General features: G+C 36.4%; 1 protein-coding gene across 1 annotated transcript; it reads left to right on the top strand.

Moving 5' to 3' along the window:
• On the top strand, positions 1–26,704 carry col18a1a (collagen type XVIII alpha 1 chain a). Its single transcript, XM_073845073.1, has 40 exons — positions 1–18; positions 1,282–1,344; positions 4,362–4,437; positions 5,632–6,063; positions 6,953–7,074; positions 7,642–7,668; positions 8,930–9,127; positions 9,443–9,469; positions 9,635–9,697; positions 9,830–9,916; positions 10,000–10,047; positions 11,054–11,191; positions 11,376–11,438; positions 12,045–12,089; positions 14,214–14,345; positions 14,428–14,496; positions 17,268–17,294; positions 17,395–17,493; positions 17,596–17,631; positions 17,713–17,802; positions 17,887–17,916; positions 18,035–18,070; positions 18,203–18,262; positions 18,350–18,427; positions 18,647–18,682; positions 18,793–18,846; positions 18,932–19,003; positions 19,110–19,175; positions 19,307–19,337; positions 19,696–19,749; positions 19,946–19,980; positions 20,070–20,192; positions 20,279–20,432; positions 20,511–20,575; positions 20,677–20,805; positions 22,796–22,828; positions 22,968–23,291; positions 23,378–23,575; positions 23,876–23,991; positions 25,076–26,704. The coding sequence occupies exons 1-40, from the start codon at positions 1–3 to the stop codon at positions 25,287–25,289; spliced, it is 3,768 nt and encodes a 1,255-aa protein (XP_073701174.1). The 3' UTR covers positions 25,290–26,704.
• Positions 26,705–26,986: the final 282 nt, after the last annotated feature.

Raw genomic sequence — 26,986 nt, 5'->3', positions numbered from 1 at the left:
ATGCAACAATGTAGCAGTGTAAGTTCCTTTTTGCACCCAAGCAAACAATCTAGAGGTTTAAAAACACCCTAAGTGAAATAATCATTTTCACTCATGTGGCATGCCATAATAATGTCTCAGCTTTGCGTCTCAGCAGCTTTGCCTATTGGGAAATGAGAAATAGCTACATAAATGCTTCACATTACAGCTACAAACACTATTGAAAGTTAAGCGGTTCTAAAATGGGTGATTAATCCAAAGATTGGCTAATGCAGCGAAGTGAAAAGTACTGAAATTGTACTCTGGGAGAACAGTTGCATAAATCAAGGTCTAGCCTGCATTCTCAAACAAGAGGATTGTTTTAAAGGCCTGTGTTTTTACGGAGTTATTGTGTAGTCCTTTATAAACGAGACCAGTGTGAAAGGAATAGCTCATCTGGTGCGAGTGTTCAGATTTAGACTCTCTTACCCCAGGTGACTCATCTCAGAATTGCTGCGGCATCATTTTACATTTATATTTATGCATTTGGCACAAGCTTGTATCTAAAGCAACTTCCAGTGCATTTTAAGGTATATATTTTATCAGTTCTTTGTTTCCTGGGAACTGATGTCCTACAGTACCAAAGCCCTACCAAATGAGCTAAATTTACGTTAAACCTGAACCTTAAATGAATAATTCACCCCAAAATTAAAATGTTGTCATCATTGTCAACTCATCCAAAGTGTTTTTCCAACCCTGTATTATTTTCTTCTTCTTCATTGAAACACAAAAGGTGTGCAGACGGAATGTCTGAGATCTTTTCCAAACAAAAGTTTATTTATAGTTTCATAATTGTTGATCTTTGCACACCAAATTGAACTGAATAAAGACACTCTTTTAAAACTCTTTAAATTGAGTTAGTGTCGTAATTGACGAATTTTACAACATATTAACAATTTTACTTTCCTGTATTATTAAAGTAATGCTTTGAAAAAAAAAACTGTATTGTATATAGCGCTATATAAATAAAATTCTTCCATATGTCGATCCACAGGTTTGGATCAACATATGGATGAATAACTTTTCCAAAGGAGTACCTGGAGTGTTTGCCGACTGATTGTTAACCATCTATGGCTGATAGTGCTTGGAATTCACTTCCATTAATTTCTAAAAAAGAATGTATCGCCTCCAGTTAGGTTTTCCACAGGATAAAGCTTTAATGCCCATCAGTTTGACGCATGACATATTACATGCCCTCCAGCCATCTAGATGTTAACATTGTTAACACTCAGGGAATTTATGTAGTTTTCCATTCTCCTTCAGAATCTACAGGGATCTGGTGATTATGGAGCAAGTGGAGATGGAGACAGACCACCACCAGTCCAGGTATTACCTTCATTTTCCTTTGAAAGCTGAGCTTGCATTTGTAAACTCGTTGTGATCCATTTAATGTCCACAACTAATGACGATCCCAAGGTTTTCCCGGCTATTTCCAGAGCAGCAGCCTGTGAGTTCTGGCAGGTCTGTTGTTGTGCACTTGTTCATCTTCTGGGGGAAAGTCCCGGATGAACGCTATTATCTCCAGACCGATCCAAGATGTTAAAGCCCATCTTCCCATGCCTTGTGTTACTAATCCAGAAATAGGTCATGTGGAAATTGAAATGAACCCATTGCTACTAATGTGCGAGGCCTGTGTCTGAGCTTGCCAGAGCTAATTACAATGGAAAGAAACCAGGTGGCTGATAGGTGTGGACTGCAGGGATCTTCTCCAATAAATGTCTACTTTTTTGACTGGTTTATTCATCAGTGCTGAAGTTTAGTGTCATTCAAGTCACTTTTTTTTAGTTTTTTAAATATATTGTACTTATTTGAAGGTTGCTGCTTCTTAGCAGTGTCTTTCCTTTCACCTACAAGTATTTATTACAATTATATTTGTTGTAACATCTTTAAACAGCTGCTGCCAAGCATGCAGGTATTAATTTAATTCTAACCTTGTAATTTTAAATTACACAGTTTTTGTTTGCTTTTGCAGTACACAGCGTGTTTTAACACGCTGTGACAGAGAGAGAGATGGCATTCCGAAGCGCTGTAAAGTAAACTTTCTTTTGTCTTACTGTGGAATCCATTTTGATGGATGCTACATTCCCCCCTGGGACATTTTCCACGCTTGTTTCACAGTCAATCCAACTCTCCTTGGATGTTGGAAAGTGCATGTGAGGAGAGGGCACCTAGTAGGCATGCATTCTTGCAAACTGTGTTGCATGACTGCCTCATGTGTAGGCCTCTTGGTGTAATCTAATTTTGTGAGATTATTATATCTAGAGGGAGAGAAGTAGTCTTGTGACAGTGTGGTAAACACTAGTTTGACTTCATTACAATTTTCTGTGGAGAAAAGAAAAAGAATTTTAGTGTGTCTTCAGTGCTCAAATATTATTAGTCTATGTTTTTAGTTAACCTGGCTGATGTACTTAAGAAAAATCCTTCAGGTCCCACAAATTCTGTGTTTTTTAGCATTTCTGTGTATTTGAACCCTTTCCAATAATGACTGTATGATTTTGAGATCCATCTTTTCACACTGAGAACAACCGAGGGACTCATATGCAACTATTACAGAAGGTTCAAACACTCACTGATGCTTCAGATGGAAACACGATGCATTAAGAACTGGGGGGTGAAAACTTTTGAATTTGAAGATCAGTTTAAATTTCACTTATTTTTTCTTCTGGGAAACATGTATCTTCAAACAAGTATTTTTTGTAGCTTCTGAAGGGCAGTTCTAAAAAAAAAAAGATATTTAGGCATAATAAAATAATCTTCATTCTGTTCAAAAGTTTTCACCCCGCGGTTCTTAATGCATCGTTTTCCTTCTGGAGCATCAGTGAGCGTTTGAACCTTCTGTAATAGTTGCATATGAGTACCTCAGTTGTCCTCAGTGTGAAAAGATGGATCTCAAAATCATTCAGTCATTGTTGGAAAGGGTTCAAATACACAAAAATGCTAAAAAAAAACCCACAGAATTTGTGGGACCTGAATGATTTTTCTGAAGAACAGCAGGTAGTTTAACGGTTCAGGACAAACAAGGGATTCATGAACAACTATCACTAAAATAAACCCCACAGTATTAAGAATCAAGTGTTTGTAAACTTTTGAATGGGGTAATTTTTATAAATTCAACTATTATTTTCTCTTGTGGACTAAATGTAAACATCTTTTATATGAAATATTTCATTCAGGTCATTACTAAATAAAAAATAACATTTGTATGTGCATTTTTATATGCATTTTGTATGATCCCTTATTTTGGTAAAATAATTAACACTTTGCAGATTCTTCAAGGTGTATGTAAACTTTTAACTTCAACTGTATATACATTGCAATTTCAAGTAGATCCGTTGCATCAAATAGTTTCAAATTCCCTTATCAAGGCTCATATAACAAGCTTGAGGATGTGTACCAGCCCTAAAACATATCCAAAGAAGCCAGAACTTTCCAAGAGATGATCCAAATTGCTCTCCTGGAAGACCATGATGCAAAAAACAGATGGCAGCAAAGAATGGCCCCTTTTTTAAAGCACAAGGAAATATTCTTCCATGCCTTATGATCTGCTCTATGTCCTAAACTCCTCCAGCATAACTCAAGTCTAATGTGTTCAAGGTCAGAGTAGCTGCACTGACCGTGATGGCAGATGTTTAGCAGCGCCTTCTCGTCCAGCCGGACAGCCCCCACTTGCCCACCCCTGACCCCTATCTTTAGATCCAGGACCCGTGGCCTGCATTCCCTAAGACGTTCGTTCTCTTGATCCGAAAATACATGCTGTCAGCATCCCCTCACACTGACCACCAGAGCACACCATGTCCTCTCACTGAAGTCTCCTTTTTCTCAATCCCGCCGTGAAATTTAAGGATCAGAGTGTTCTAGAATCTGATGCCTGCTGTTTCATTAGTGGGTTCTGCCGTTTCAGCAGCACATGTTTTGTAAAGTGCAAGGTCAGGCCCTCTTTGTGTCAGAGCTTCAATCGTCCTGCCCTGGCAGCTTTTCTTCAAGGAGCTTTGTTAACTCTTAGCTGTATAAGTGAAATGATCGTCCTTTTTCTAAAAAAATTAAAATTTCTGTACTTTTTAATCACAAACGCTCGTCTTGCACTAGCTCGACTTTACACATTGCATAGTCACATTGGAAAGGTCAAGTGTGACGTAGGCAGAAGTACCGACCCAGTGTTTACAAAGCGAACTTGCAAAGAAACGCCCTTTACAAAAAAAGATTAAAAAAACAATGTCTTACAATTTTGATGTTGGACCTACCCTAACTTTAATGCAATGCTGTTATATACATTTACATTACAGTGTTGACTGACTCAGTCAATGCATGTTAATTGCTACATTAATGATATGTTTAATTTCCAGCCGACACCTCCCTCTTCTCGGCCGATCCAGCAGCCGCCGGTGACCAGCAGACCGCTTGTTGAAAGGCAGCAGTCAGGTGAGCTTTCTCTCTGTTCAGTGTCAGGTCTGAACTGGTCTGTCTGTAAAACATCAGCTAGTCTGACAGCACAGCTCATCAGTAGTACGTATTGCTCTGTTGAACACTTAAGTGTCTCTTTTTTGTCTTGTAAACTTGGAGTAATGCATTTTTTGTGATTTTGTTGGTTAATTTACAACTTTCTGATTTTGTGATTTTGTTCATGAAAGAAAATATCTGTGTTGCGTGCCTAGATTACAAGTGTTTATTAATCAACCACCTTATTTAGAAAGCATACAGATGTTTTGCTGTTGAACTACAAGGCTGTAATGGTCTAATCTAGTGTTTTGTAGAGTATTGAAGGCAGGGAGATTTCAAATGTAATCTGAGACTCATGTTGATTTCAATCATGTAATAGTTTAAAAGATTGCAAACATTTCTTGGATATGTGATGGACCAGACTGGCTTCATAGAAACAGAGTGTGTTTATGGAAGGAGCCACTGTGGTATTTGGCTCCCTCTACTGGTGAAAAGCAAATCGGATGGTGTCTTTTACATTTAATTGCAGAGGTATTGTTAAAAAGTTGGGTTATTCAAACTTTGTTATAGATAGTTTAAACCCAAGGATCAATTATGGCCCAGTGCCTGAGGCATTATTGCCGTTTTTATGTGTACAAATCATTGTTTAACTCACAGTTGTTACTTTTTTGTTGTTTAGTTGATGAATTCTCACAGGTAATATCTGTGTCAATTATATTTTTATCTGCCGTCTTAAAAATTGGAATTTAAGTTGCAATTTAGAGATATAGGCCAGGTTTCATAGACAGGGCTTAGCCTAAACCAGGATTAGGCCATAGTTCAATTAAGACATTTTCAGTCATTTTTATAAACATGCCTTAGAAAAAACATTACTGATGTGCATCTTAAGACAAAACAAAGGCAGTCAGTGCAAGTTTCTTTTTAGTTGAAACAGCTCAGACTTACATTTTAGTCTAGGACTAGGCTTAAGCCTTGTTTATAAAACAAGTCAGAATTATGAGAGACACAGGTTTTACATCATAATTACAGAATGTAAAGTCACTAATGATAATAATAATAAAACTGTTTGGCTGTTTTTAGTACCTCACATCAACACAATCATCTTCAAAATTTTGTAAATGGTTTGCTGAAGTGTGATCTTTCTTCAAAATGAGTTGAAGTTTTATTGAACATTAGGCTCAGTCGATTCCTCTTGGCAAACGTCTGGCTCCTACGGTGATTCTCGACAAATATCCGGCTCATATGGCAGTTCTCGAAAAACATCTGGGGATTCCCGAAAAACTTCTGTCTCCTACGGTGATTCACGCCGAACATCCGGCTCATATGGTGATTCTGAACAAACTTCTGGTTCATATGGTGATTCCCAAAAAAACTCTGGCTCGTCTGGTGGTTCTCGACCGTCATCTGGCTCATATGGTGGTTCTCGACAAACTTCTGGCTCATACGGTGACTCTCGACAAACGCTTGACTCAGTCGATATTACCAGGCAAGCTTCAGGGTCATATGATGGCTCTAGACAAGCTACAAACTCTCTAAGACCGTCAGGCTCAGCTGGCGATGGCGTACGTTATTCTGTGGAGTCCAGCCTTGGTTCTGCAGGTCCAACAGGTGGGTCGCTATTGAAGAGATGAAAATCTCTCAAATGGATGTGGAATTTCCCGATAGAAATTCTCAGGAGAAATTCTCAGCAGAATTTCTACATGATGCTTTGCATGAAAAGCTGGCAAAACGCTGTGTAAAGTTGCCCAAGAAGGACCGCAGCAGACTGGGAGCAAGCAATTGCGTTGCCGCATATGTATGGTGTTCATTGCTATAATTGTTATATTGTATTTTGTATTGTTTTATCAAAACACAATGCTTATTGTCCTGCTTATAGAAGCTTCTGCTGGTAGGCATATTCTTACATGAATATGTGGAGTTTGGCCCATCTTCATTGAATGTTGTCATGTTTTTAAGTTTTATTTTATTGTATTGTAAGCTGAATATCACAAAACATGGTCACATTTCACCACAAATAAATAAATAACTTAATTAATTAATTAATAAGACATTATACGCCTTTTAGGACCATTTAGATATTCTGCATTCTGGCATTATTTGCCTAAAAATTAAGCACATTTTCCCCTAAAATTCTCAATACCATATTTTATTTTTGCATTATTATTATTTTTTAATTCACAGAATCCTCAACTGGATTCCTTTTACTATAGTACAGTCATTTGTTTAACATCAACATAAAATAAAAGCTGTAAGTATGTAGAAAATGGCATTTTTGCTTTACAGTGACTGCAAACAGATTTATTTTGCATTTCGGTAAATTGATTTGACATTAAAAGTATGCCACAGTGTAAAAAAAAATCTTAATTTTCTTCACACTAAATAATTTCTTATTTTGTTTTTGTGATTTTGGGGTGAAATATGGGCCAGATATGTTTTCAAAATGTAAAGCAAGAGTAAAGGTTATTTTAATATTAAATGGACATTTTCAAATGTACAGGTGCAAGAGGAGAGAAAGGAGACAGAGGAGAAAAGGGTACCAAAGGTGACAGAGGTCTTGTGGGGCCAAAGGGCGATTCAGGATCTGGATCTGTGTCTACTGGCGGTGCAAGAGGAGAGAAGGTGTGTTGAGTACTGTAAACCTCACTTACTGTAGAGTTTCTCTGAACAGCTTGGTTTCAAAATAAAGTAATAAGCCATGCCCATTACAGTAATTTAACTATTACCTTTTTGTTAAAATGCTCCAATAATAATATAGTTAATTTAACTGTAGACTGTTTATGGTTGTCAAGCAACATTAATCTACAATTAAACTAATATGCAATCTTAGGTGTTTATATTTTGGTTATTATGGTTTTGAATGTGGCTCATCCAATCAGAACTAAGAACGCTATTAGTTTTATAAAAGCAGCTATGTATTTAAGCTGTAAAACAGCTTTTATAAAAACAATAACCCATGCAGTGCTAATAGCTAATATGAGATAATTTCTGTGTTTATATGAAATGGTTGTTCAGCCACAATAGGAGACACAGGGCCTTTTCCTTTTCGAATTGTTACATTTAAGTTTTATGTCCTTCAAAATTCTCAGTAATGTGTGAAGTCAATGATGGGGAGCTTGGATGTTCAGCCATCTGTTAGAGTGGTGCGAGTGGCAGACAGGTCAATCATTTTTGTCTATGTTTTCACAGGGTGACGCAGGAGAGAAAGGAATGAAGGTTGGTTGTGATGCTTTTTACCTTGACATAACTGTGACAACATATTTTGCACCTGTTAAATGGGAATTAAAGAAATAGTTCATGCTAAAATGAAAATGTAGTCCTCATTTACTCATCCTTTTGCCATTAGTATTTTTTGTAAAACACAAAAATTAGATAATACGCAGCAAACAGATCAACTGCCTACCATCTCTTTTTTGTTTCATGAAATAAAATAATACAAGTGATTTTTGTTAATCACTCCCTTTAAGAGTAATTAGTAATAATTTCCTCTTTTAATGCATATTTGTTTACATTTAATGCATATTTGTGACATTTATTAAGCTTTTTCATAGAGGTTAGTTCACTTCTGAATTAAATTTTTAATTTAAATTTACTCACCCCATGTCATTGAAGATGTTCATGTCTTTCTTCAGTTGAAAAAAAAAAAGGTTTTTGAGGAAAACATTCCAGGATTTTTCTCCATATAGTAGACTTCAATGGGAATCAACGGGTTGAAGGTCTAAATTGCAGTCTCAATGCAGTTTTAAAGGGCTCTACGCAAGGAATAAGTGTCAGACATTTTCTAAAAAAATAAAATGTTATATTTTTTATCCACAAATGCTCATCTTGCACAAGCTCTGCATCCACGACTTCATTCACTATGTAATCACGTTGGAAAAGTCACACGTGACGTATGCGGAAGTCAACGGTCTTTACAAAAAAAGGTAGAACAACGATGTTGGGTGATTTTTAAGTTGGAGGAGAAAATGTGATGGAGTTTTCCATCCCCAATCTACCTTTTTGAATCAAAAAAAGTAAACAGACAAAACTAAACATGTATGACCAATGTGATTACATAAGTGCTAGTGCAAGATGAGCATTTGTGGTTAAAAGTGTGTACATTTTTATTTATTTATTTTTTTCAGAAAATGGCCAATCATTTTACTAGATAAGACCCTTATTCCTCGGCTGGGATCGTGTAGAGCCCTTTAAAGCTGCATTGAAACTGCAATTTGGACCTTCAACCTGTTGATACCCATTGAAGTCCACTATATGCAGAACAATCCTATGTTTTTCTCAAAAACCTTCACTTCTTTTAGACTGAAGAAGAAAGACATGAATGTCTTTGATGACATGGGGGTGAAATTATCAGGAAATTTTAAGGCCCTTTAAGGCCCATTTATACGAAGAACAGTAACTATAACGATAACTATATTAGCATCATCCTATTCTTTTAAATTTGATATGAACACTCAAATCTCTGGCGTTTTTGTTTCAGGGCAATCCTGGTTTTGGTTATCCTGGATCAAAGGGTGACCGTGGCCCTGCTGGGCCTCCAGGGCCTCCTGGTCCCCCAGGGCCCAGTGCAGAGGTAGAAGAGCGGGGAGATGGGTCAGTTGTACAGAGGGTGCCAGGACCAAGGGGACCACCTGGACCACCAGGACCCACTGGCCCTGCTGGAGCTGATGGGGAGCCGGTGAGTAGATCACAGTCAAAGGACTGGTTCAATTACCGCCTCTGTTTTCTATTAGCGAATTCATTTCCATTTAAAAGGAACAGCGTTATACCATAACCGTATGTGTCATAAGTAGTCTTGCATTTGCCGCTGATGTGTTAGAACAGTAATAGATCCCTATGGTGTTTCCCATCACAAGCAGAGAATGATGTTAATACAGGTTTAAGATATGCATCATCGCAAACACAAAGGCACATTGTGTTTCTGCCCTTGAGACTATGCATAATGCATTGGTCATATCTGAACAAAACTAATATTCTATCCTCTTCTTTATAGGGTGACCCTGGTGAAGATGGAAAAGCTGTAAGTAATGCATTTCATAAAACTCTTATAAAGTAGACCAGGGTCAAGCACATTTTACAGTATTTTTCATTTTTCCAACCTGAATTCATTCCTGCTTGTTTTGATTTTGATTTGTATTGTATTTTGTTTCAAGTGCAAATGATTGAAAATCTATTTTTGTAACAGGGCCAAGTTGGACCTCCTGGTTTTCCTGGAACTCCTGGAAGTCCTGGACTCAAAGGAGATAAGGTATGTATTGTTGATGTCCATTATTGTGCCGGCCTTATGACAGTATCATGGTTGTGCACCATTTAGAATTGAATTGTGAATGCATTTAATATTATGACAGTTTGACTTTATGTTCTTTTGTTTTCGTTTTAGGGAGATCGAGGTGAAAGTCAACCAGGACCTCGTGGGCCTCCAGGGCCTCCTGGCCCACCGGGACCACTGTCTCGCTCTGATAGGCCTGTGAGTTTATTATTAGTCAGCTGTTTTTGTGATAGCTTTCCTTTTAAAAAGTGTTCTGTAATATTACCTCTGTTTTTTTCTAGACATTTGTGGACATGGAGGGCTCTGGATTTGATATGGACAGTGTACGGGTACGTCAATATAAAATTCATTTGGATCTAGTGTTTAGCAACTGGAAATATTCATTTTGGAATGACACAAATGTGACCCTGGACCACAAAACCAGTCATAAGGGTTACTTTTTGGAAATTGAGATTTATACATCATCTGAAAGCTGTAAATAAGCTTAAATAAATAAGCATAAATACACTTTCTATTGATGTATGGTTTGTTAGGATATGATAATATTTGACTATTTGAAAATCTGGAATCTGAGGGTGCAAAACAATCAAAATATTGAGGAAAACACCTTTGAAGTTGTTCACATGAAGTTCTTAGCAATGCATATTACTAAATACTAATTACGAAATCTTCCATCTTCATGAAACATGATCTTTACTTAATCATCCTAATGATTTTTGGCATAAAAGAAAAATTTATATTTTTGACCCATACAATGTATTTTTGGTTATCGCTACAAATATACCCATACTACTTAAGATTGGTTTTGTGGTCCAGGGTCAGAAATTTCATTCATTGCTGACACTCTTTAATTTACTTCATACACACTAGAGACAAGATTTTTTAATGTCTGTGAAACAAGTCTCTTTTGCTCACCAAGGCTACATTTATTTGATCGAAAATACAGTGAATATATTAATATTGTGAAATATTATTACAATTTCATTACAAATTTTAATCCAATTTATTACAACTTTATTACAACTCTAATATATTTTACAATTCCTGTGATGGCAAAGCTGAATTTTCAGCAGCCATTACTGCATTTCTAAGGGTCACATGACTTTAGAAATAACTCTTAATATGCTGTTTTGGTGGATCAAATAAAAATCCATTTTATTTGAAATGTTTTGTAACATAATACATATCTTTACTGTAACATCGGATCAATTAAACATGCCCTTGCTGAATAAAAGTAGGCATTTAAAAAAAAAAAATCATTTTATTTGTAATTCCTACATTTTCTGTTTATAAAAGCTTTCAGTTTTTTACTTGCAACTTTTTATTTGTTAATAGGCAATGCCTGGTTTGCCTGGTCTACCTGGTCCTCCTGGCCCCCCTGGTCCCCCTGGTCTACCTGGCTCTGGGTCTTCAGGCTCTGTTGGTTTTGGCCCTCCTGGTCCTCCTGGGCAAAATGGAGCTCCAGGTCAACCGGTAAGTTTAAGGAGACATGGTACATGTGTATAAGATTGGTTTTGATATGTTGTGTCAGAATAAAACTGTTATTAGTCAAAGATGAGGCCATGTGGGTAATGATCCAATTTGTTTTTCTCCCTGTCATTTCAAGCTATGAAAACACTATAAAATCATTTTAAAAAATGTCTTATTTTTTAAATAGGGACTTCCAGGTTCACCAGGTGCTGATGGAAAACCAGGCTTATCTGGCCCAAAAGGAGAGAAGGTAGGATATCCAGTCTCATCTAATAAAAGCTAAAAACAACAGGGAATTTGACACTATACATTTCTGAGGTTTTCCAGGTTTATAAATTACAATCTTACTACTTATAATCTTACTCTGAAACGTTAAATTATCTAAATTTCGCCTTTTATGGATGCTTGTGGAGAGTAAACATGCTCATAAGCCAGCATGATCACATTAGAGACATTTGTAAATTAAGCATACATTTTTAATCCATTATTTCACTTGACATCAGGGCTATCTGTAAAATTTCCAAGTCCAAGGACAAAATGTTTATGGCTAGGCAATAACGTACAGTAGAGGACAGTGGTTGGATCCTTTCATCACAGTCTGGCATACAAATGTAAATCCAGTCTGGCAGTCTCTATAAAATGATTTTTTAAACATCCTTATGCTATAATCACAAACGACTGGAAAGGTCATGGAAAAGTCACTGCAATCCATTGGTAAAAAAGTCTAGGAACCCTGTCTGTACATAGATAGCTGTGCTGGTCCTTTAATGGATTTGGACTTGCATAATTCAGCTGTGTTGAGATCCTTGTAATGGTAGCTATCTTTAGGCACTGGACTGATTTTTGTGCTCCACAGGGTGATGGCGGTGAGCTGGGCCTTCCTGGACCTGTGGGAGAGAAGGTCAGTTTGCGTAATCGTGCAAAACCTCTGAAATACTTGTGCATAATATGCATATGTTCGTTTGCATATTACATATTTGAATGTTGTGTATAAATGTTCTGTACAAGCTCAGCAATCTGCAATGCTCTGTTTTCTTTAAATAATTATTAAATGAAAAAGACACAATGTCCTATCCAGGCGTGACGCAGCAAGATCCAGAGAGAAGTAATTTGCCTGTCTTCACAGTAATGATCATTAAACATGTTTGATGTATAATATATAGTAATATGGAGTAGGATTTTGTACAGGTGATACTTCAGAAATGTCCTTTCATTTTCAAGAGGTTATAAAACATAAATCAGATAAATTAGATTATCTACTTTTTTCTCACATTGAAACTTTTGACCATGCCTTTGATTATTTGATCTTGCTATTTTTGCTATTTTCATTAGATTATTTAGTTTGACCCTTTTTCAATACCCAGACTTTGTTTTAAAACATTAAAATCTATCTAAAAAAAATCATAATTACTTTAAATATGTACTAAACTGAATAAAAGTTAATTAATAAAACTATTTAAGTATTTGTTTTATGAAAATGATTTAGATACACTACCAGTCAAAAGTTTTTGAACAGTAAGATTTTTCATGTTTTTTAAAGAAGTCTCTTTTGCTCACCAAGCCTGCATTTATTTGATTCAAAGTACAGCAAAAACAGTACAATTTTGAAATATTTTTACTATTTAAAAGAATTGATTTCTATTTGAATATATTATATGTAATTATAAGGCTGAATTTTTAGCATTATTTCTTATTATTATTATTATTATGTTGAAAACAGCTGAGTAGATTTTTTTCAGGTTTGGTGAATAGAAAGTTCAGAAGAACAGCATTTATTTGAAATAAAAATCTTTTGTAACATTATAAATGCCTTTATCATCACTTTTGATCAATTTAAAGCGTCCTTGCTCATTTCTTTCCCAGAAAACAAATTATACTGACTCCAAGCTTTTGAATGGTATAGTGTATAATGTTACAAAAGCTTTTTATTTCAGATAAATGCTGATCTTTGGATCTTTCTATTCATCAAAGAATCCTGACAAAATGTACTCAACTGTTTTGATAATAATAATAAATGTTTCTTGAACAGCAAACCAGCATTTTAGAATGATTTTTGAAGGATCATGTGACACTGAAGACTAGAGATGATGCTAAAATTTAGTCACAGGAATAAATTACATTTTAAAATATATTCAAATAGAAAGCAGTTATTTTAAATAGTAAAAATATTTCAAAATTGTACTGTTTTTGCTGTACTTTGGATCAAATAAATGCAAGCTTGGTGAGCAGAAGAGAATTCTTTTAAAAACATTAAAAATCCTACTGTTCAAAAACGTTTGACTGGTAGTGTATATACCTTTCCAACTATTCTAATAAACTAATGGTGCACTATTTCCAATCAAGCTGTTTAAAAAAAACACTGTAAAAGATACATAAAAGAAGTCAGTTTAATCCAGAACTCTTTAAAATGTAATTTCCATCACTGTCATTTCCACCAAAGATTGCTTTCAAACACAGTGCGTACTTTGACATGTAGTGGAAATGACATTGTAGAGCAGTTGTTCATTATTAAAAGTGCCCGTCGTTGAAGAAAAATGGAAGAATAGCATTGCTTTATTGTGTCACGCCTAGTTAGGACACTGTGTGGAAAGCTGTTTCAGAAAACAACCTTTTCTGAAACAGTCGAACCCACTCAGGATTCTTTTATGTTTCTGTCTCTGTAGCAAAACTCCTACTTTCCCAGCTATCTCTATGATCTTCTCTCCTACTCTACCTCATCCTTCTTCTCTAAAGCTGCAGGGTGGCAGGTAGCAGGCCTTGAGTGTGGAAATCGATTTTATTTACAAACATCACATCTTTCTACCATACAGTTCTTATATTTGAATAGTAACATTATATATTATTTTGGTGATAGTAGTGTGGACTCTGGTATATTGCTTTGTAAAATGTGCCAACGAACAAGTTTTGCACTTGGAATCTTGGTATCTTGAAAGCTGACTTGATCTAGTAGTCGCCTTGTTTATTATTTTGTTATCTTTATTATTATTATTATTATTGTTTATCTTTCTTATTTATTTTTTTAAAGGGTGCCAAAGGTTCTCCTGGTTCCACTGGCCCTGCTGGAGAGGGTGGACTTGCTGGTCTTCCAGGACCAATGGGACCTGTTGGACCTCCAGGGCCACCTGGTCCTCCTGGCCCAGGCTATAATGTTGGTTTTGTAAGTATTGCTCAGTCATACTTCATGTCTCACAATCTTTTAGGAAAAATGCAGAGGTATTGAGTTCTCTGTATGTGTTCAGGATGATATGGAGGGCTCTGGTGTTCACTTCAGTTCAGTTCCTGGAGTAAGAGGACCAATAGGAATCCAGGTTTGTTGTTTTTTTTGTGCTTTTATTTACCATTGTTGATTTTATTTCATTTCATATATTAACTTATAAAAATTAATTCAGATCTAGTGTTCAACAACTAGCAATCTCCTATTAGAAACTACATTATTCAATTTACTTCATACACACTACCGTTTAAAAGTTTGGGGTTGGAAAGAGTTTTAGTGTCTGTGCAACAAGTCTCTTTTGATCATCAAGGCTGCATTTGTTTGATCAGAAATACAGTAAAAACAGTAATATTGTAAAATATTATTACAATTTAAATAACAGTTTTCTGTTTCTTATACAGGTCCTTTTCAAAAAATTAGCATATTGTGATAAAGTTCATTATTTTCTGTAATGTACTGATAAACATTAGACTTTCATATATTTTAGATTCATTACACACAACTGAAGTAGTTCAAGCCTTTTATTGTTTTAATATTGATGATTTTGGCATACAACTCATGAAAACCCAAAATTCTTATCTCAAAAATTTAGCATATTTCATCCGACCAATAAAAGAAAAGTGTTTTTAATACAAAAAAAGTCAACCTTCAAATAATTATGTTCAGTTATGCACTCAATACTTGGTCGGAAATCCTTTTGCAGAAATGACTGCTTCAATGCGGCGTGGCATGGAGGCAATCAGCCTGTGGCACTGCTGAGGTGTTATGGAGGCCCAGGATGCTTCGATAGCGGCCTTAAGCTCATCCAGAGTGTTGGGTCTTGCGTCTCTCAACTTTCTCTTCACAATATCCCACAGATTCTCTATGGGGTTCAGGTCAGGAGAGTTGGCAGGCCAATTGAACACAGTAATACCATGGTCAGTAAACCATTTACCAGTGGTTTTGGCACTGTGAGCAGGTGCCAGGTCGTGCTGAAAAATGAAATCTTCATCTCCATAAAGCTTTTCAGCAGATGGAAGCATGAATGCTCCAAAATCTACTGATAGCTAGCTGCATTGACCCTGCCCTTGATAAAACACAGTGGACCAACACCAGCAGCTGACATGGCACCCCAGACCATCACTGACTGTGGGTACTTGACTCTGGACTTCAGGCATTTGGCATTTCCCTCTCCCCAGTCTTCCTCCAGACTCTGGCACCTTGATTTCCGAATGACATGCAAAATTTGCTTTCATCCGAAAAAAGTACTTTGGACCACTGAGCAACAGTCCAGTGCTGCTTCTCTGTAGCCCAGGTCAGGCGCTTCTGCCGCTGTTTCTGGTTCAAAAGTGGCTTGACCTGGCGCCTGTACACGGTGGCTCTGGATGTTTCTACTCCAGACTCAGTTCACTGCTTCCGCAGGTCCCCCAAGGTCTGGAATCGGTCCTTCTCCACAATCTTCCTCAGGGTCCGGTCACCTCTTCTCGTTGTGCAGCGTTTTCTGCCACACTTTTTCCTTCCCACAGACTTCCCACTGAGGTGCCTTGATACAGCACTCTGGGAACAGCCTATTTGTTCAGAAATTTCTTTCTGTGTCTTACCCTCTTGCTTGAGGGTGTCAATGATGGCCTTCTGGACAGCAGTCAGGTCGGCAGTCTTACCCATGATTGCGGTTTTGAGTAATGAACCAGGCTGGGAGTTTTTAAAAGCCTCAGGAATCTTTTGCAGGTGTTTAGAGTTAATTAGTTGATTCAGATGATTAGGTTAATAGCTTGTTTAGAGAACCTTTTCATGATATGCTAATTTTTTGAGATAGGAATTTTGGGTTTTCATGAGCTGTATGCCAAAATCATCAATATTAAAACAATAAAAGGCTTGAACTACTTCAGTTGTGTGTAATGAATCTAAAATATATGAAAGTCTAATGTTTATCAGTAAATTACAGAAAATAATGAACTTTATCACAATATGCTAATTTTTCGAAAAGGACCTGTATATTTTACAATTCCTGTGATGCCAAAGCTGAATTTTCAGCATCATTACTCTATTTTTCAGTGTCACGTGAATTTAGAAAGCGTTTAAATATACTGATTTGGTGCTCAAGAAGCATTTTTTTAATTATTGTTAATGTTGAAAACAATATTTGCTGCTTGATTTTTTTGTGAAAACTGATTCATTTTTTCAGGATGGAAAGTTAGAAAAATCAAATTTATTTGAAATGTTTTTAACATTATAAATATTTTAACTGTAACATTAACATTTAACATAAAAGTAGTAACTTCTTCAAAAAAGAAAAAGATACTGTGCAGACATTAAATGAAACAAAATGTGGTAGTTTAAGATTTTATTGTTCTTAAAGCTTGCAATTTTTTTACTTGGTAAGTTTTTATAACAGGTCATTTACTGAAATCCTATTTCATTTCATATATTAACTTATAAAAATGTATTCAGATCTAGTGTTCAACAACTAGAAATCTCTATTTAAATGACACAAATGTCATTCATTGCTGACACTATTCAATTTACTTCATACTCATTACCGTTTAAAAGTTTGGGGTTGGAAAGAGTTTTAATGTCTGTGAAACAAGTATCCTTTGATCATTAAGGATGCATTTATTTGATCAGAAATACAGTAAAAACAGTAATATTGTGAAATATTATTACAATTTAAATAACAGTTTTCTGTTTCTTATATATTTTACAATTTCTGTGATGACAAAGCTGAATTTTCAGCATCATTACTCCATTTGTCAGTGCCACGTGACTTTAGAAATCATTTTAATATGCTGATTTAGTGCTCAAGAAGCATTTTTATTATTGTTGTCAGTTTTTTACTCAGTAAGTTTTAAGTAGCAGGTCATTAACTGAAATCCTATTTCATTTCAGGGACCTCCTGGTGTCCCAGGACCTCAAGTAAGACTTCATTTATTCAAATTAAATTTATATCCCAAATATATTATTTTTAGATCATATCTAGAGGAGTTTTTAAAGTTATTTTTATTTTGTTCCTCAGGGTAAGCCTGGTATCCCAGGATTTCCTGGTGAGAAAGGCAGTGAGGGACTTCAGGGAAAAGATGGCCAGCCTGGTTTGGATGGCTTCCCTGGACCACAGGTGCGTTTCATTTTAATAAAACTTTTAGGTGCGAATTTACTTAACAGCCACTCTGATGTGCAGTACTTCAAGCTGATATCAATGTTTTACATTTGCCTGCAGGGACCAAGGGGTGACAAGGGAGACCGAGGCGACAGGGTGAGTTTACTTTTGGTCTGAAGTAGTTAGGATAATATTTGAGATTTTGAAATTGCTAAATGTTAAACGTGATCTGTTTAGGGTGAACCTGGTCGAGATGGATCTGGACTTCCAGGTCCACCTGGCCCTCCTGGACAACCTGGACAAATTATTTATCGCTATTCTGAAAATGTAAGTTTTCATATTTAAATGTTTTTTTTTTTGCCTATAATGGTTCATAATCTTATTTGAGCTGTTTGTCATTTGTCTGTACAGTATGATGAAACTGGAGGAGCAGGGCCTCAGGTATGAAAATTCTGTGTCTATTGTTAGTATGGTAGATGGCATTATGATACCAGAAACTGTCTTGTGGGCATTGAAACCTCAAATCTTGTAATATTCATATTGTTTGTGTAATTTTCAGGGTGGTGCTGGTGTTCCTGGTCAAGCAGGTTTCCCAGTAAGTACTACAGAACTTTTTGGTTTGTTTTTGTGTTGTTTGTACAATTTTGCATTAATTTATCTAAACTATATAGTCAGAATTATGTGTTTTATAATCAGTCTTACACTCCATCTACTTTTTTCCAATCAGGGCCCAATGGGACCAAAGGGTGATAGAGGAGAGCCTGGTCCACCAGGCTATGGCATTAAGGTTTGTAAGCAAAAACCTATAGACAAAGCTTAATATGAAGTATTTCAAAACCTCAAGTTCACTGCTGCAGCATAATTTTGTTTGCAGGGGGACAAAGGAGAACCCGGAGTTATTCTTGGATCTGATGGAAACCCACTTTACTTTGGTGGATTGACAGGCCAAAAGGTTTCATTTTATTTTTGAATGAAAAGTGAATTGGATATTGAAGTGTCCAGGATATTTCAATATGACTTCAATATGTTCAATGACTTTTTGTCACTAAATAATTGACATAGATCCATTTGTGTTTTTTTAATTATATTTTCAATGACTTGAGGAAAATACTAAAGGTGCTTAAGGTTTTTAGTGCTTAGTGTTTAATGAATTTGTTTATACCCTCTGTAGGGTGAGAGAGGGCTTTCTGGACCAGTTGGACCTCCTGTATGTTTGTATTTATTTACGTTTTAAGTTCAAAGTTAAAGAAAAAACTCTATCACACCTCTATTTGGAACATTGTGAGCAACATCTAAATCATATCTTATTTTATTCAGGGTCCAGTTGGACCTTCTGGTTTGAAAGGTGAATTTGGAATGCCAGGCAGACCCGTAAGTCTTTCAAAAATAAACTTACATCAACAAAAAATACAGCATAATTTACTATGTGCTTAATAAATACATTTTATGACTATAGGGCCGCCCAGGTGTGAATGGATACAAAGGAGAGAAGGGAGAGCCAGGGTCTGGTTCTGGATATGCCTACCCAGTAAGTACCCCGCAAGCTCTTGAATTTGAAAATAAATGCTGTTTGTTCTGTCAGTGGTTGTTATATTGATAGCTTGCCCTCATAAGTTATTTTGTGTCTTTTCAAGGGTCCCCCTGGTCCCCCAGGACCCCCTGGTCCCCCTGGACCTCCTGTGCCCTTGGACAGATTTGGTGTAAGTGCTTTTTGTGTCAAATAAGCTGTAATTTATGCATGAAATGTTTCAGAATGAGCTCCATATGCTGGCTATGTTGAACTGAAGTGGTTGCAACCGCAATAATTTGCAATCTACTTTTTTTATTTCAGAGATATGAAGATTATTCGAGGAACTTTCCAGGTAGGTTGTTACTAGTCATTCAAGTCACAGCAGATAATCGAAAGATATTTTGTCACAATGTCCTTAAAGTCAACATGAAATCAAAATGTACTCCAAATGTACTCCATGCACTTATTAAAGTACTTGAGTGATCTGATTTAACTGTGCCTCTTAAACAGTTTTTCTTTACTGCTGATGTAATGAACTTCACACTGATCCAATTGTTTCCCAATGGATAAAATCAAGCCCCAACCTACATTTTATTTCCGTTTAGTGACTTGTTTTGCTCACAGCAGAGAACTGCATTTCATGTTGATTTAACATGTATGAATCAAAACTCTTGACAACTTTGAATAATACCTTGTCTTGTTTTCTTAAGCTACGAAAGGAGAGAAAGGAGACCAGGGATCTCCTGGTGTTCCAGGATCGCCAGGTAAAATTTACCACTGTTGCTGTTTCTAGACATTCAGGGCCGATAGCAGGCAGTAATAACAAGGGATGTCTCAGCCTCTGTAAATTTTAGTGACTGAAGTACCTTGACTTACTAGCTTGACATCATTATCAAATCATTGTAAAAGGTATTGTGGTATTTAATCAATTAATGCAATATTCTCTCATTTCTTCCACAGGCATTTCCTCTAACTTTGATATATATGCCTTCAAGGTATGTGATTCTCTAAATATATCAGTGAAAATGTTTAATGAAACACTTTATGATTTAAATAATGCAAAACATGGCATCCGTTTCCTCAGAATGAGATGAAGGGGGAGCGTGGTGAGTCAGGTCTTAAAGGAGAGAAAGGAGAGCCAGGAGGTGGTTTTTATGACCCTCGTTTTGGAGCTGTACAAGGACCACCAGGAAACCCTGGACTTCCTGTACGTTTTACTGGGAATTTCTGGACACAACCTGAATTGATTATTAGCCTACATATGGATGGTCTCATAAAAGACATCTTTTCCAGGGACCTAAAGGTGACTCAATCAGAGGTCCCCCTGGACCGCAGGGGCCACCAGGATCACCTGGAGTTGGTTATGATGGTCGTCCAGGAAACCCAGGACCTCCTGGACCCCCTGGTCCTCCAGGGTCACCATCATTGCCAGGAGCCTACCGACCACGTAAGAAAAAATCTGTAAAACATTTAGAATATTTTATTTAAATAACAGACAGTGTTGTATGATTTTTGTTTGTTTCAGAACTCAGTATTCCCGGACCTCCAGGTCCCCCCGGCCCACCTGGAATTCCTGGCACTGGATCTGGAGTGAGTTGCACATTCTTTACAGTAACTACTAATGGAGTGTATATGATTACATACCTGGCACTTTATACTTTAATCATAACCATGGTTTTATGTGTCTGCAGGTGACTTTCTTGAGGTCTTATGACATAATGATGGCTACGGCACGCAGACAGACGGAAGGTGCTTTGATTTACATTTTGGACAGAAATGATCTCTACCTCAGAGTTCGGGATGGTGTCAGACAAGTGATGGTATGGGACTTAAACACTCCTTTTTGTTTACATCTTTTTTTTGTCTTACATCTTAAGTAAAAAATTTATTTTACTTAAAAAAAATTATGTAAAGAACATATAGATTTTGTTGCCATGTGACAAGTAAACCATAAAACAGAAAATAGTATTGTAACTATCAAGACTTAAAAATCGCGACATCATAAATGTTTCGGAGTCAGTAAGTTCTTTAAAATGACCTTATAATTGAATTTTTTCATGTCATGTCAGGATTTGTTTTGTTTGGCATATGGCATAACCCTGCATTCTTTGAAAAGTAATAGTATTATTATATAATAATAATATTATTATTATTATTATATTATTTATTATTTGGAAAGAACCCTTTCATTACTGTAACTTAACAACCAAACTGTCAGACAGAGGGTTAAATGCATGTGCCCACTGTGCACAGTTTTCTTAATGCCATCATGGTAGTGGTGGTCCTGGGGTCTTGGGCCCGTCATTGCTGCTTGCAGCTATATTATTATTATTATTATTATTATTATTATTATTATTATTATTATATTATTTGGAAAATAGTTATTTAAACACACTTAAATGCACTCCAGGAATAACAAAATTATGTCTTAGTATATCTTTTTTTAGTTAGTGTTATGTGTGTATGCATGTGTTTGTATATATATATATATATATATATATATATATATTAGTGGTGGGCATAGATTAATTTTTTTTAATCTAGATTAATCTCACTGTAATCTTGGAATTAATCTAGATTAATCTAGATTAAAATGGCTAATTTGAATTCTGCCGAAGGCATTCAGAATATGTGTGCTACCCAAATAATGACTAAAAGTAAGTCTCTGAGAACGGGTTTCTCAAGCCAGGTGGCGCATTAGACCAGGGGCTCATCTACTGTTTCCAAAATGCATCACAAACTGCTTGACAATTGCATTTACAACACAATTAACTATACAAACTTGTGTAACTAACTATTCCTACACTGCATGTACTTCTGCGTAAAAGGCTGCACGACGTGCGTGTTGCAGTTAAATACACAGACGCGCAGGGCATGGATATCTGCGTGCATAGTCTTCGGTTAAACTGCGTTGCTTTAAGAAGCGTCAATTCAGTTGTTGCATATAGTTTAATGTCTTTATTTTGGGATTATCAAAGTAAATTATAACTCACGCACGTGCCCCAGTAAAAAGGGTCTAGCAACGCCCCTGCCCTGAAGCAAACCCGGCGGCTTCATAGCTGCATCCATGTTAGCACGTCTCGTTTGATGTGGTAATTTCACAGTAGGCATACACACAGGTTCGAAGACTCGTTCTCGCCCCCTACAGTGCAATTCGGCTAGGTACACATCCGCGCTACAATATCAAGGTGAAAGTCATCATAGCTTGCGTAGTATAGACCCAGCTCCCAACCCAACTTTGAGAATAGATTAACGGCGATATTTTTTTTATCGCCCGATAAGAGTCTCACGTTAATGCAGCACGTTAACGCCAATAACGGCCCACCACTAATATATATGTGTGTGTGTGTGTGTGTGTGTGTATAAAATTTATTTTTTACAATTATGCATTAATTAACCTAAGCTTTATCTAAACAGTGGGGTGGTGATGGTGGCATGGGCCCATCATCACTGCTTGCAGCTATATTGTTATAATTACTATTTTATTTATTATTTGGAAAATATTTAAGCACACTCAACTATATTCCAGGTGTAGTAAAATATGTTTTCATTTTTTTTTATTTGGTCACACCACTTGTCATTGTTACAGCTATTAAATCAAAATTATGGAATTCTAATATAAAACGACATAGAAAATCAACATAAATGCACATATTTATAGGAACATGGTATTTTAATTATTTCATAATTTTTTGCATGCATATTTGTCATAGACTTTTAAGGAGAACATTGCAAGGATTTACTCTTTTTTTTTTTTTTTTTTAAAACATGTATTCCTAAATTCTAAAACAGTTTTCTTTTTATTTGCAGCTTGGAGATTATAAACCCCTTTATGGAGAGCTGGTAAGCAGTGTGAATAAAGCTCTTTTCTAATGCTTTAACATTCAAATAAGCACCCACAATTTAATCAAAGGAGGTTGGAATTAGTGAATGTGCATATCAATTCCTGAAGGTATGACTAGCTTGTTGGCTCTTCCTCCAGGACAATGAAGTGGCAGCGGTCCAGCCGCCTCCTGTTGTACACTATTCCCAAGACCACACGGCTAACAATGGAGCAGAGCAGATTTCTCCACCACACCCGCCGATCGAGTTTCCAAGCAGGGAGCCAGAGAATAGAAACCCCAATCCGCCTGACACCCGTTACCCAGATCCACGATACCCACCCTACACTGATAACAGGTACACTGATCCTGTACAACCACACAGATACCCAGTACAACCTGAGAGGAACCCCATCACTCCAGCCCGCCGTCCAAGCCCCCCTGTCAATCAACCTGAAGGCCACATCCACACTTCTGGACCAGGGGTTAGTTCAGTTAAATTCATTACAACGTTTGCACAGGTCACTTGTGTTTATTTCTTTTTTTGACTGCATTTTCTTTTTCTGTATAGTTGCATCTTATTGCCCTGAATTCTCCACAAGTGGGCAACATGAGAGGCATTCGTGGGGCAGACTTCCTGTGCTTCCAGCAAGCTCGCGCCGTGGGCCTGAAGGGAACGTTCAGAGCCTTCCTGTCTTCCAAACTTCAGGATCTCTACAGCATCGTCCGCAAATCCGACAGAGAGACATTACCAATTGTTAACCTCAAGGTGAGTAGCAGTGTTTTTTGAAGTTTCAATGAAGTAATATTGTATTTGTTAATATTTTGAATTTGATTTTAATTTTATATTTTCTGCTTTCATGTTAAGTTTAGTTTTATGTCTTTTTATTAGTTTTTAAGCATGTCTACTCAGGCTTGTAGAATTGTCTGTGTTGTGTTCATTTGATCTTTTGGATCATTTTGACAATTCGTCAACATTTTCTCTTCAAGACTAAATGTACCCAATGAACTTGCTTGATGATCTTGGTTGTTTCTTGTCTTTTCATGGCATTGATATTCTCCTCTGCAGGATCAAGTCCTTTTCAGAAGCTGGGAGTCTCTCTTCAGTGACTCAGAGAGCAGGATGAAGGACAATGCTCCTATCTACTCGTTTGATGGCAGAGATGTCCTGCGGGACAGTGCCTGGTGAGTGCCAGTGGCTTTGGCTGATCCTGTGAACCCTTCAAACAGAGGCCTCAGCAGAGCATCCTGTCACTTTTCATTTTTCTTTAAAAAACACTCAAAGTACTGGAGCTAGAGATGAGTGCAATATAAAATATCTATCTATCTATCTATCTATCTATCTATCTATCTATCTATCTATCTATCTATCTATCTATCTATCTATCTATCTATCTATCTATCTATCTATCTATCTATTCATCTATCTATCGTTCTATCTATCGTTCTATCGTTCAAAAAGTTATCTATCTATCTATATATCGTTCTATCTATTCATCTATCTATTATCTATCTATTATCTATCTATTATCTATCTATCTATCTATTCATCTATCTATTATCTATCTATCGTTCTGTTGTTCTATCGTTCTATCTATCGTTCTATCGTTCAAAAAGTTATCTATCTATATATCGTTCTATCTATTCATCTATCATCTATCTATTATCTATCTATCTATATATCGTTCTATCTATTATCTATCTATCGTTCTGTTGTTCTATCGTTCTATCGTTCAAAAAGTTATCTGTCTATCTATCGATCGTTCTAGCTATCGTTCTATCTTCTATCTATCGATCTATCGTTCTAGCTATCGTTCTATCTTCTATCTATCGATCTATCGTTCTGTTGTTCTATCTATAAAATATTATCTATCTACGTATCTATCATCTATCATCATTCTTTCTGTTGTTCTATCTTTATGTTGATTCTATTGTTCTGTTGTACTATATATCAACCTGCCCATTGTTCTTTCTTTCTTTCTTTTTTCTTTCTTTCTTGTGCCTTATACATCTCTGAAAATCTTTAAACAATTCAGTGCCCAATTTTTGGCCGGTCCAATGATTCACTCTTCTTCAGAACTCATTGTACTATAGCTGTCTGGTACCTTGTAAACAAAATGTAGTTTGGTAGTATGCGGATTAAAAACCTGTGCAATCCTGATCCCACAATTTGACTTTGCAACTTTGGAAAGGTCTTCCTGGTTTTGAATGCTGTCTGAGGCTATCCTAAATCACCTAAAATGAAAAAATTTCTTCCTCTGTTCTGTAGGCCAGAGAAGATGATCTGGCATGGCTCCAATGGCAGGGGTCACAGGCAGACGGATAACTACTGTGAGACATGGAGGGCCGGAGACCGTGCAGTGACAGGCTTGGCCTCATCTCTGCAGGCTGGCCAACTCCTCCAGCAGACCTCCAGCAGCTGCTCCAGTTCTTACATCGTGCTGTGCATCGAGAACAGCTACATGACACAATCCAAGAAATAAAGCCGTCCTAAAGAGCCTTTGAACACTCAGCATAACCGTTTATACAGGCCCAGTTTCACTCCAGTAGATGCCTGTATCTAACGAATAGAAAAAAGAGAAAATTATAATTTTTTTTAAAAAGAACTGAGTCTGCCTTAAGGAGAATTTGCCAGTCATCTGTTCCCTCACCGTAACGCCAAAGAGGCAGGTTGAACGTGGAGGTGTTTGCTCTCTCTCAGGGCATTGGCACATATTTTTTCAGGGGGTTAAACCAGAGAAGTGAGGCCAACTGAGGCAGTGTTTTTAACTGTATCCATATAAAATTTTGTATATGAATTGTTTGTCATCTGTGTTGTTCTATTTTTTGAAGATGTCTTAATTGGTATATTTAACCAATTTTAGCTATATTTTTGTGTAACTTTTTCCACTTATTTGTCTGTACCATTTCCATTTTCATGGAAGGTTTGTTGGACACCGAGGGGCAAACCTGACATTCTAGTTTTAGGATTGAAAAAGAGAAAATATTTATTTCGCAAATAAAGAGAGATAAAATATGATTTGAATCTGCAAACCATACTTTTTTCTATTTTAGTGAGCACTTTTATATACTTCCAGATAAAAGTGCACTGAAATAGTTAAAAATAGTCACTCTTGCGAAAAAGAAGATGCTTTGAATAATTCCACAGTTATCCCTCAAAAGAGTTTTTGTACAAAACAAAATTATTTTAAATACTTCCATTGCATTTATGGGATCACTGTGTGTTTTTTCTATTGTGATTAATGTGAAATTTCATATGGACGTTCTTCTTAGTGTCATTATCAAAACTTCTGGAATCAACCAGAAGTGTAAAACAAAGCAAAGTGACTGATTTAAGTAAAGAGGGGAAGTTGAAAGATTTTTGTAACACATAATAATGTAAAAAATTCTGTTACCTAAAAATAGCGGTTGCATGTCCTATAATTCATAGGACGTTGCAGAGGCTTTAGTTGCATTCGGTGCTTTTCACTGATGAAACAGCTGCTGACAGTGTTGTTTGGGAGAGACAGATGTGTTTTATGAAGACACTTTATCTTCTATCCATATGGAATTTCAGACACCTAATCCACTGTAGTGCTACTGATGTGTTCAGTACAACCCTGTGGGCTTCTAGTCTTTTTTGTTTTATTTTTTTAAACCAGTTTGTGCTGTACAATGTCTCAGAGGCACTGAATAAATGATTTTGTTTTTGTTTGCCACATTAACTTTGGCACTAGTTCTTGTTTATCAAAACCTATTTCCTAAAACCTGACCTGTCTACACATATCTTAGACTCTGTTGTCTATTCATGCACAATATTAACATATCGGATATCATTCACAAGCCATTTCATATCATGAATGTGTTTACTGTTCACTGACTGATTACTAAAAAATAAAGGTATGTTTTCCTCTCACAAGTCTGCATTTTAGATTTTAAATTCATAAAGCTTTCTATTTATTCATTTTTTGCCACAAATCATATTTCCTAAGTCATTTATACATCAAAACACACATCTTGAAGAACTTCCAGTCAGGTTAAGATTAAGTGACTTTTGGTACAGTATAAATCCTTCACATAAAAGCAACCTTTGATCAGCATAAGTGCTCTTGGTTCTCAATGGTTGGAATTGTAAACTATGCGATTCTGCTAAATGCTGTTTAAGCACTGAAATACTCTCAGGCAAACGTCTTCTGTGCAC

The sequence above is a fragment of the Garra rufa genome, chromosome 8 (assembly GCF_049309525.1).
Source record: "Garra rufa chromosome 8, GarRuf1.0, whole genome shotgun sequence".
NCBI lineage: Eukaryota > Metazoa > Chordata > Actinopteri > Cypriniformes > Cyprinidae > Garra > Garra rufa.
The sequence above is the reverse complement of the archived record's forward strand: the minus strand, read 5'-3'. Positions and strand labels throughout refer to the sequence as shown.

Excerpts from the sequence above, each read along its gene's own strand:
- col18a1a (XM_073845073.1), top strand. Across the intron at positions 6,064-6,952 it reads TGGTTCTGCAGGTCCAACAG|GTGCAAGAGGAGAGAAAGGA; the intron begins GTGGGTCGCTAT and ends TCAAATGTACAG. Across the intron at positions 18,847-18,931 it reads TTGGAATGCCAGGCAGACCC|GGCCGCCCAGGTGTGAATGG; the intron begins GTAAGTCTTTCA and ends TTATGACTATAG.